The 12,451-nt window shown below is 26.6% G+C and overlaps 1 protein-coding gene across 2 annotated transcripts; it reads right to left on the minus strand.

Annotated features, from left to right (window-relative positions):
* Positions 1–112: 112 nt before the first annotated feature.
* On the minus strand, positions 113–1,486 carry LOC112600332. Of its 2 annotated transcripts, XM_025347530.1 has the most exons (4): positions 1,414–1,486; positions 837–1,335; positions 451–676; positions 113–180 (listed from the first exon to the last, which is right to left on the minus strand). In XM_025347530.1, the coding sequence occupies exons 2-4, from the start codon at positions 1,223–1,225 to the stop codon at positions 163–165; spliced, it is 633 nt and encodes a 210-aa protein (XP_025203315.1). In that variant the 5' UTR covers positions 1,226–1,335; positions 1,414–1,486; the 3' UTR covers positions 113–162. The 2 variants fall into 2 exon arrangements, with proteins under 2 accessions (XP_025203315.1, XP_025203314.1); XM_025347529.1 differs by lacking the exon at positions 1,414–1,486 and having other exon boundaries at positions 837–1,364.
* Positions 1,487–12,451: the final 10,965 nt, after the last annotated feature.

A 12,451-nucleotide genomic window follows, 5' to 3' on the forward strand; every position in this document is an offset into this window, starting at 1 on the left:
TAAGAAAAAAAAAATGTTTATAAAATAAAGTATGAATGTAACATAAGTTACATTATAAAAATTATAGTGAAAAAAAAAAATACAATATTTAATTATTATGAATGTAAAAAAAAACACATAGGCATAGTAGAATCGTAATTAATTAAAACAGACTTGGCACACTTAAGAATGATCGTGAATCTGAAAAAAAACATTTTACAATAAATTATTAATAATAACACAGTTAGTATAATGCATGGAATTAAAAGTGTGCTTATGAAACTTTTAGCGTGGATAACTAATAATGTAATATTACCATTATTAATTTAACAGTTGATATAATAAGCGACATGGAAATCTATCGTGATGATACATTTTTTATAAAGGATTTACCATTCGCAAAGAAGTTAAATTTAAATAAGATTGTACATTGGTATGTGTAATTATTGTTATTTATGTATAATTATTTACCATCAATGCCTCGTAATAGTTGACGATCAAAAGGGGACAGTATCTCCGCACAAGGCTCGACTCGATGAGTCTGATCCTATTATCGTCGTTGCGCCATTTAATGTAATATAATATCGTTTCGCTTTGACGTTCGATCATATATCCCGTGATTCTTTCCGGTATGAGGTTCCTGGCAAATCCATTAAACGTCACACCGCGTTCGAACGGCGTACGTATGTAATGAAGGCTGTGGGAAAAAAAAATTGATAATTATGAATGTGTAATAATGGCAACGATGAGAAGGAAAAACGAGTACTCGCAACAAAACAATTTCCGAGATCGGAAATCGGGAATATATGTGCATTCGTTTCTTATCATATTATTTCGTAATCTTTGTTATAACGTACGTTGGGTGTCGTCTTTGGCGTCCTCTTCTGGCAACATTCCTACCACGATTACGACCAGCGCTCGCGTTCGAAGTAGTTCCCCTAGCCGCTTCTATGGATTCGAGGATTTCCGTGTCGGATGGCTCATCTATTTCCATGAATGATGGCGAATCGCTGAATGCGTCCTGCGATTCACTATTATTGTCGGAAACGGGTTGGTTGACGGGTAAATCGTCGTCTTCGTCTTCGCTTAATCCGTCGGCTCCCGGCGGTATGTCGTTCTCCGACCAAGTGTCACTGTCGCTTGTTTCTAATTGTTGTAACATTTGTATTTGTTCATCGTTGTCTGGATTCTCGTTTTCCAAGTTGTCCCCGGGTATATGGAGGCGATCGTTTGAAGCGCTAGGCATGATCAACGATGTTTTAACGTGATATAGATTTGAGAAAAAATCTATACAAATAAGTGATCGCTGTACTTGAGAAAAACTTCAGAGGTCGAGAATGTGACAAGTCGAAAAGGCTGAAACACACAACACACGAAATTGAACGTTAAGCAGTGAACAGTACGATGACACTAATGAGCAGATGAGAAAATTACCGATTCCGACGACTAGTGATGCACTGATGCCGTGTGCCGTTCGATCGGCGGCCAACTAGACCGGCGTTAATGTAGGTGTCGTTGTCGGTTATGGTGATGGTGGGAATACAGTAGCGGTGAAGTAGCGGTGAAGTAGCGGTGGAAGAGCGATTACGAGGGAGGAGCATTGGTTTTTCAGGCTGGCCACAAGCGCTCCGACAAAACACCGTTGCCGTCACCGCCGCCACTACAGGTAACGTTTTCAATTCACATAATACATGCAATGATAATATATCTTTATATATATATATACATAATATAAGAACAGAGAATGAGATTATTTTTTTCCCGAAAAAAAGAAAGTATTATGCCTATAGAGTCATGTTTGTTACAGTAAAATTATAATAACCGGTCGTCGTGAACTACTTGTTTAATATTAATATTAATAAATTCTACAGCTGCATTTCTACGTATATTTTACTGATCACTTTATCAGTATTCAATAGTATGTTGTTTGGAATTGCTGTCGACCGATAAATATTTGTGACCTTTCTTATGGGTCAAAAAACTCGATTCTTCTCTTCATTTCGGTACACTCCAAAACGATAATAATTAACAATATTAAAGCGATCTGGTAAGAGGAGGGGGCGCCTACCGGTATTAAGACCTTCAATGTGTTAAGAGGACGTTACACTCACACATGCCATCTCCGGCTTACATAATATATAGGCAACATGGGTCATGACAAATTTTCATTCAGCAATTCCAATGTTGTGTTGTTCACTTAAGTATTAAATAGAATCGATTTATAATGACTGACTTAAAGTGTTAAAATCAAGAACATTATCCGTGTTTTTAATTAATTGTTTGCGAAATTTTAATTTTCAAGCGAGTTGTATGTAAATAATTGCTCATAACTCGCTCAAAAATTAAAATATCGTAAAAACCAACTATAGATTTGTTAACCAATATTAATTTACAAATACAATTTCAATTAATTTTAATACAATTTATGATATAACAACATTGAATTAGTATCTGAACTTAAAATAATGTTGGTATAATATTATGTCTGTGTGTTAGTAAAATGAAGTTCAAAGACAACACAATATTATGTCAGTGAACTATTTGTTCTCTCTCTTTATACAATTTAGGAAATACAATATTTTATTTGAAAAATACATAAATACTTTATTATAAGAATATTTATTTTCTAACATAAAAGAACAATAAGCCTTAGAAAATAAATTTGAATTAATTATTAAGTTTACTTTTAAATATTCTAAATTTTAAAATACTAATAATATTAAAATAAAAAAAGTATATAAACATAAAAAAAAGATTTTTTAAATACGCGTCGAAATCAAATTAATTTTAAGTAATGATATCGGATAAATAGATTAGTATAATTGGCAAAAGATTAATATTTTAAAAGAAATAAAAATAATAGGTAATTAATTTTTCTGTTGTGCTACGATTATCCGTGCATACGCAGGGGCTTAATCAAAATGATTACTTGTTACGCATGACACGCGATAACCCACTAAGAAAATTTCCAATACTAAACTCTTCATTTTGAAATATACATAAATATTAAATATTATTATTTCTTTTAATTATCAGTTATTGAATACTCTCTTAATACTAACATTTGATGTACCTATAAGTTATGTTCCAATATGCAAAAATATACAAAAAGTATGTTTTTTTATTGGTTAAACATTCACAAAAGATTCTTACACATAAAAATAATCTTACCGTCAAGCCTAAAGTGGTAGCATGCTAAAAGATCGTGATTACCATTCGTTATGAGCCTTTGCGAAATTGACGCTAGTAACCGGTAATTACTTACTATAAAAAATAACACGCGTCCCTAATATTACGCGTGTTTGTTATCGTGTGACTCAACAAAACATTTTAGTTTCAATGAATACGAATGGGAGAGGACACGATCTCAATAAAAATTAATACTGTAGTAGCTGTATTTATTTTTACGGTCTTAAAATCGAGTACAGTAGAACCTCGATTATCGGGGTAATGATGGGGAGAGGGTCACACGGATAAATGAAAATCACGGTTAATCGAGACTTTTTATAATAATGAAATTTTTTATTTAATTATAATTGGAAATACCTAGGTACAATTTTATAATAATGAAATTTTAAAAATTTTGATTCAATTATAATTAGAAATACATAGGTACAATTTTATAATAATGAAATTTTAAAAATTTTGATTCAATTGTAATTATAAATATACATAAGAAGACGTATTCATACAATAATGTTATACATACGTTCTACATCCATAATATTGTATACCTACAACAAGTTATTAGGGCTTAAAATATGAAGTTATCGTCAAAAATGTCATTAATACGATTGTCGATATCGAGTATTATGTTTAAAAATGTTCGAAAGAATGGGCACGGTTAATCGCAAACACGGATAATCGAGTCATGGATAATCGAGGTTCTATTGTATAATAATATGACAATTTTATGAACTCTGAATCTTTGAACTGTAGACTATCTTCAATATTTCCGGCTCAGTCGTTCAGTGCTACAACGTTTTTACGTTTATCATTTGATCAATATATTTTCGTTTTAGATTGCAAATCGCTAAAAAAATAAAGTATGATTTATTATGCCTTAAAAGAAAAATTTTATTTATCTTTATTTGAAGAAAAGTCTAAAGATGGCATTTTCGACCTTTGTTTTTTAAAGCTACGCACACGCTGATTGCCGGTGCAAAAACTATTTCTGTTTACATAATTTTAAGGATATTTAATATTTTAGTATAGGTACCTACTAGAAATCATTATGATAATAATAATTTGTATTCATAGTTATAACTTCTTAAATTTTTTGTATGACACGTGGGGCTTGTATATATGATTTAGTAAGAGTTGTGAATGGGTGTGTTTATTATGTTAAGAAACAGAACATAATAATATACATTTATACCCTCAACATGCCTATATTATATAATTTTAAATACGAGCAAATAGGAGTATTCTTCTATCGAACGCAATAACGCATAAATATGTAATAAATAGGTATCTACATATAAATCATAAAAAATTGTGTATAATCCCATACAATTTGATTTCAAAACTTATTTTTTCATTCCAACGGTAGTACATACGTGTTCACCAACATGTGTTTTCAAATAATTTTTTAACATTTTTTCCAAAATTTTATCGAAAAAGTAAGTTCATAAATAAAAAAGTTTGACTTATTAGATTTTTTAGCCTAGTGTCATAACGCAATTGATTTTTATACAAAGTTTATTTCTTCTCTATTGTTAATTTATAACACTATAATATGTATTTTACTATTATTATTGTATGATACTATTTGTAAATAATTATGTTATTTTTCAAAAATTCTTTAGGAGGTTACATTTAATAATAAATAAATAAAACTAAAAATAAAAATATACATATTGAATTTATAGTTGAGAGAATATACTGTGTCCAAGCAAATTACTTATTTTTCATATTATTTTAAGTTTGTAATGAGTAATGACTAATAAGTTACATATAAGCTAAGCAACAATCAATATTTTTATGTTTACTTTATTAACTTAAAACAGCATTCACGCCCGTAGTATGATTCAAAAAAATAAATATATTAGTATCTGATCGGCTGTTGCCAAAAGACCTTTATATCATTCCAATTCAATATATTATTATTACTTACAAACGTTGGAATTTAAAAATATTATGAGAAGTAACAATAAAAATAAAATATTAGGTACGCTAATAAAAAACACCTTGGCTATAAATAATAAGTCAATTTCCATTTGCAGCTTTTTCATTTCGCCGAATATATTTTTTCTCCGTCCCATTTTACAGAATTAAATTTTTCACAAAGAATTATATTATTTAATAATACAAAAACAGTTTCCCGTCAACAAAATACAATATAAAATTGTATACAGTTATTAGATATTTATTACAAAATCATAAATAAAATAACAATCACCAAATCAATTAAAGTATTGTGTTATAATTTATAATAAACTAGATTAGTTTTATACAAGAAATATGTATAATTGGCAGTGCTGTATTAGTATTACTATTGTCAAAATGTACCTATAGTGTTTGTACTTCGCATATCAAGGAAAATTTTAACTATGAAAATAATGATAATAATTATTTCAATCATTATGAAGAATTGTGTTTATTATAAGATGTAGGTAACGTATTCAGTTGTAAATCTACAGATATGAAATAAAAGGAGCTAATTTTTATTTACGAAAAAAAAAAAAATAATAAAATATAATTTCTGTAAATACGTAAGATTGGTTATAATATATAATATTCTCAAATGATAAACATGAAAAATTATTAGAAATTTGAGAAATAAATATATTAATATTTTAAATAATATTATTAAAACGAATTAAATATTACTTAGTACATGATATGTCCAGCTACATACGTTGTATACAAGTCAACAATCGATAACTGAATAATAATATTATGAGCATTTAAAATATAAGAAAAAATAATTAACATAAATATGGCCAAAAAATAAAGTATAATATATTATTGATTCAAGAGGAAATGTCGTAACCTGTGGTGGGAAGAGGGGAACTAAATTGACGCCAAGGCTGTACCATTGCGTATATTTCGGTTAGTTTAAAGAATATAGGTACAATTGAGTGGGTATTGTCGCATTTTCGCTGTACCCTGGTTTGTTGGTTTGCGAATACTGAGAAATTTGTTCTCAAATGCGACCGGTAGGTCTCACTTGTGTCAAACCTATGTTATAAGTTACAATCCGGTACATATACCCATATACAGGTCTGAAGGTAAATGGATACTGGTTGGCGATTGTGACATGACAATATAATAAAGTAATAAATTATATTCTTGAACCTGATATATTAAGGTATCTTCCTTATTCCCACTCTTTTTCTTAATGTTCTTAAAATACATCGGCTACAAAGGCAATTACAGTTTTTTATTTTTTATTTTTAACTTTACATGTGAACATTTAGGTAAATACAGATATACTTAATAATAATACATTGTTTATGGTTGTTCTGTATAGGGGTGTGTTACGATGCCGTATTCTTCTAGATTTGATTGAGCAGGTCAGTTTTTCTTAAGAAATTAATCATGTTGTTGATATGTTTCATGTTGGGGCCTAAAACTTTGTCTATGTTAGATGAGATGTTACATTATTTGGAAAAATTTGTGACCAACCTAGCCCTTCATATAAACATATAATATAGGTAAAAGAAAAAACCGACTATTTAGCTCGCAAGTATACTTTTTTTTTTATTTAAAAACAATGTCCATTTCCCATTTATATTGCAGTTATAACATTATTGTGTTTTGACACTACAATATATGATAATAAATACATCTCAATGGTTTGTGAACTATTTATTCAATATTAATATTTATTTTAGTAGAACCTTATTAATATCAAGTTATATACTTAGGTATACTTTATTTTAAATCTATAAAATACAAATAACCAAATTAATTCAATTTTATATTTTGTTTCATGTTCTTTTTGTAATATAAAAAAATTAATAAACTGCATAATGCTATTACTATTGTTATAGTAATAGCATTATTGTATAATTAAACGATTACTATCATTAATATAAATAATAGGTACTTATTTTCATTTATATCGTTGTTATAATTAGTTTTATATAAAGTAACTTACTAACTTAACTTGAGTTATTAAGTGACATGTTATTGTAATGAGTGTAATAAAATTATAATTTTAAGTTATTAGTCTACGAATAATTACATTTTTTGTAAAAAATGTGTACGTAATTTATGTTATTTTCTTGTGCTAAAATTACTAAATTACTTTTACTTTTTTTTTTTTAAATTCATTTAAAGAATAAATTAATAGTGTATTTAAATATATCAAGATATAATTACGATTTTATTGAAGCTACACGTTTGTAATAAGCTAACAAGTAAAAAAAGAAAAAAACTGTTTTATTTTTAATAAATTGTAATTTGAAATTGTATCATTATTTAATGAAATTAAAAAAGGTAGCCAATTAGGGAGTAGGTACCTACCGCTCTGCTGTACATTAAGTATTGTATGGGTTATTAGGTATAATGGGTGTGTTTAATTAGATTTTAATAAATATCATGGTATTCGTAAAATACTAAAACGGTTATGAGTAAAAACATTTTATTGATATTAAAAAAAAAAATTTAAATCTCAAAACAACTTAAAAGTACCTTGGTTAAATAAAAAAAAATTAATAGCAATTGAGAAAGATAATTCGTGATTTAATTTAATTCGGTACAAGAAAAATTACTTTTCCAACATAGGATATAATATATTGATTTAATGATGGAATATATCCGATATAATGCGATAACCTTTTACGTGACTAATAACGTGCGATAAAGCGGCTGCAACAGTATTTCAATAAAATTATGACGTTACACTCTAAAATGTGTACTGAAAAAATAGAACTAACGATTTTTAGGAATCATAAAATCATAAAAAATTAATTATTAATTATTTGGTATTAACTGTGGCAGTTATCGATACATGCGTATTTTCGTTATCTTCGTTGAATTAAATAAACAAGTCTAAATTAAATTGTATGGGCTTATAGTACCATTATCATTGTCCTATGTATAATTTCTGTGTTATTGCGTTTGTCAGAAAAATAAGAATACACAATAGTTAGAATAATATTATACTTTGTTCTTTTACACATACATATGAATACACGCATACACACATACAACCGGAAATGTCAACAGTTGTTTGAAGTTCAGAGTTCATCAAATTCAAACGATCTTCGGTTTATAGACTTATAAATTATAATATACTATCTTATTTTTGCATTAATGGTTATCGTGGCCGTATCATACTTCATTCATGTTAATTGAAAAATGATACTAAAATATTTAGCTTTAGTCACGCATTAACATAATGACGTAATAATTAGGGGCACACTTTAGAAATCACAAAACGTTTATTTTGATGTGTTACTTATGGATAAGACAGAGAAAACACAATGCAAGTACATTTTAATTTTATTGATATCGATACAATTTGATATGATCACTCATTATTGATCGGATATAATAATTTGTCAATGTGATAATGTATTAATATATAGACAGTGAATGTTGATAATTAGGGCTTAGAAATTAATGTTTTTAAAAATACTAAATATTCAAAAGTTCAAATTTGCTTAAAAAAAAAAAAAAACACAAATAATTTACAAAATTATAAACAATTAAGTCCAGAGTTAATATTAAGAGTTAAAATTAATATAACAATTTTATATACATATTTGTGTATTAAAGTTTTAAATTAGAAATGAACCATAATATATATATATATTTATTTATACCAACTAGACATTTGTGAAGCACAATACAATATAAAATGACCAATAACTTCTTTCAAAATAATAATACATAACATTTTCCATTTAACGTAGGAAATTATTATTTTAGTTAACACTATTTTTTTAGAAAACATGGATTTTAAATAATTATATATCATCAAAATACAATATTTCTGTTAAAAAATTGTATTTTTGTAAGTTTTTTATTCTTTTAAATAACATCAAAAAGTTTTAATTCCATGTTCTAAAGCAGAATGTATTCGGAGTATTTCTATCTATCAAAATAAAATTTCAAACAAGTAGGTTCTTATGGTTATAACTTATAAGTATTTGAAATTTAGATGAGTGGAATAGCACTGCAAGGTATCTTTCTACGCTATTCTACTTATTAAAACTCCAAGTACTAATATCTCATGAACTAATTGTCTAAACTTAAATTTTATGACACATGAAAGTACTACAAAAATATTTTACCGAAGAATAAAAATTAAAAATGCATGTTGTCAATTAAAAAAAAAATATTTCAATAGTTATAACAACAAGAATATATTTTTTTTAGAAAATTGTCGTTTTTGACGATTTAAAATGATATTACAAAAATATATTCGAAAACGTTACCTAATTGTTTTTGAAATAACTTTGACCTATTTATTCTATATTATCTATGATAGGTTTGGTATTTCTTGACTAAACGACTATAGTTTGGGCAACTAGTCACAACAAAAAATAAACCTTTTTAATTTTATTAAATTTAATGAGCATATCGTGTATTATAACAATATGGTATTCTTTAATGACTTAAATGCATATTCCGAGGTTTTTTGTGCACGTATATCGGGCTCCCAGTTATTATTATTTATTACAATTTGCACTCTCTGGGCAGATTAATAATACATTAGGACCATTAGGTACTCGATTTACAATAATATACCGAGTGTTCACCAATTTAGGTAACATTGAATTTCTCGACTGGATTAAATCGAAATAAATCGAATTTTTTTTACAAACTAGTGGTATATAAATACAAATTTGTAGATAAATTTCAAAATTTTTATCATTTCTGTATGTGCATGTGTAATAAAAATATTATTTTTTTTTTTTTTGAACATCAACACCTATTTTGAACACCATATTCGGTAGGTCTAATTTTAATGTATCGTATCAACTATGTTCTAAATTAAAAATTGACTGAACAAAAGCTATTTACATTTTAATAAATAAATACATTTTTACGGTTAATTTAAGTGCATAAAATTATATATAATTATTTATTATTGGTTTATTATTGAATGTTTTTTTCATATATTTTTATTTTATACGTATTTTGAATAAGACCTATTCAATGACCAGCAAGATCACCAGATATTACTCCATTTGATAGTTTATAAAGAACTACCTGCTAGTTTTGCTGATTTAAAAAACAAAATCGTGGTTATGTGTATTGTGTAATAACATAACTGAAAGTCAAATAATGTCAATAACCAATAGAGAATGTCTCAAGACGATTTCAATTATGCGTAAAAAATAATGGAGGAAACTGAACAATTTATTTAATAAATTGTATAATAAAATAACTGTTATAAATAATATTAATAAACAAATGTACGATATGTATACCCATATTACGTGTATTATGTAAATCTCATTTACAACAGATATAAAAAAAAAATACGTAAAAACATCCAAAAATTAACTAATAATAAATAATTATAGATGATTTTATGTATTTTAATTAACCATAAAAAATTATTTATTTATTAAAAAGGAAATGGCTTTTATTCAGTCAATTTTTAATTTAGAACCATAGTTGATACGACACATTCAAATTAGGCCTACCGAATATGGTGTTCAAAATAGGTGTTGCTATTCAAAAATAATATATATTTTTATTGCGAATGCCCATACCAGAATGATAAAAATGATGTTGAAATTTATCTATAAATGTGGATTTATATACCACTAGTTTGTAAAAAAAAATTCGCTTTATTTTGATTTTATCTGGCCGAGAAATTCAATGTTATTTAAATTGGTGAACACACGGTATATTATGTTCATTATTCGCTGTGGATAATACTTGGAAACGAATAATGACTACAACGAATAGTACGACGGCGCCGCCGCAACAGTCTTACCAAACGTATTTTCCAATTTTTGGCTGCGGCGATACATCTGCATCGTATGTCTATATAACTACGGTATATTGATTTATTGCGACGTACACAACGCTAATTTAGATATAATCTTATATCATGGTATTTTATTCATGTACAGGCTCGAATTAAGAACTCTAGGTTAGGTAACATATGATTTTGCATAATATATGTACTTTTTATACACGATTCTTCAAATTTTTGTTTTACCCGAACGTAACACGATTCCAAATAAAAAATACAGTGACGCTGCTAGAATTGTTGTAAATATATATATACAGTTATATGGTAATTTATTTTATGATTTTATTGTATTCAAAATAAAAATACATAGTTAAAACAATATTATTAATAATAAATTCGTTGGAATTAGACTCTCTTATTTTATTTTAGTCATCAGTTTTTTTTTTTTTTTAATATTTGGTTTGTTACAATAAATAAGTTTATTTACAAACCTTTTACATTTTTCAACCAGTATACAAAAATCCATCATCGTTCAACTAAATAATAATGTTTGTTCAATGTATTTGTCGTATATACTATATTTAAACATCAAGTTAAACAATAAAAATCAAATAACAATTTATCTTATTTCAAGAATGATAAAAGTATAAAACATTTTAAAACCTTATACTCTAAAAACTGCAAGAAGTCAGCGCATAACAATGTATCATCTTTCCGATTCAAGTGTAACTTAGATAAAACAATGATATAAAATCGTTTTTTTTGTGTTAACGAGTTATCTTATAGTAAATTCGTTCATCTTAAATATTTTAAACAATGCTGTTTTTGAGGATATGATATTGCGATTTGTTTAAATATTATCTCAAAATAATTTAATTTATATTCAAAGAAAAGTAAAACATTAATAAGATACAAAACGTACCGTACAACATAACAACTACACTGTATGCGGTTTTAGCCTTTAGGTACAATTTAATTAATAAATAAATGTTATGCCTATATAATATCTTCATTACAAAGATAGATGTCTTATCTATTTATACTTATTAAAAAAAAAAAAAACAAAACAAAATAAATAAAAAGATAATTAATATTTTGTAACAAAAAAATATCGTAGATTATGATTCTGCAGTAAAATGCCGTATAGTTAAAATAATCGCTGTTACTTAATTATCGTAAACTCATATTTTGACTTCGCCATTTTGAAGTAAGGCCACTTCACCCAATAGTGAAAATAACCGACAGGACATGTCTATAGGTTAATTCCGGATATGAAAATATTTTTAATTTTAATACATTTATATAATAGTGATCCTAAACTATTATCTATCGCAGCACATTATTATTAGTTAAGACTTAAGGATTTATTAACATTTTACGACACACCCATTGGAAAACACTTCTTTTTTATCAATAAGTTAACATACTACAAATAGTGCTCTTTTTTATAAATATGTATAATACACGAGGATTCAAAATGTATGTTATAGATATTTTATCATATAAATATAAAATTTCCATAAGAGAGAAAAATGTTTAATACGAAAGTCATTTTTATTATTAAATATTTAAAATAATTAGTGA

Source organism: Melanaphis sacchari, unplaced genomic scaffold (assembly GCF_002803265.2).
Source record: "Melanaphis sacchari strain LSU unplaced genomic scaffold, SCAv2.0 Contig63_pilon_pilon, whole genome shotgun sequence".
Lineage (NCBI taxonomy): Eukaryota > Metazoa > Arthropoda > Insecta > Hemiptera > Aphididae > Melanaphis > Melanaphis sacchari.

What these genes read in the sequence shown, in the direction of transcription:
- LOC112600332 (XM_025347530.1), bottom strand. Translation starts at nt 1,225, where the DNA reads ATGCCTAGCGCTTCAAACGATCGCCTCCATATACCCGGGGACAACTTG. An exon ending in CGCCAAAGACGACACCCAAC is followed by an intron (nt 677 to 836) that starts GTACGTTATAAC and finishes TTTTTCCCACAG; the next exon opens with CCTTCATTACATACGTACGC.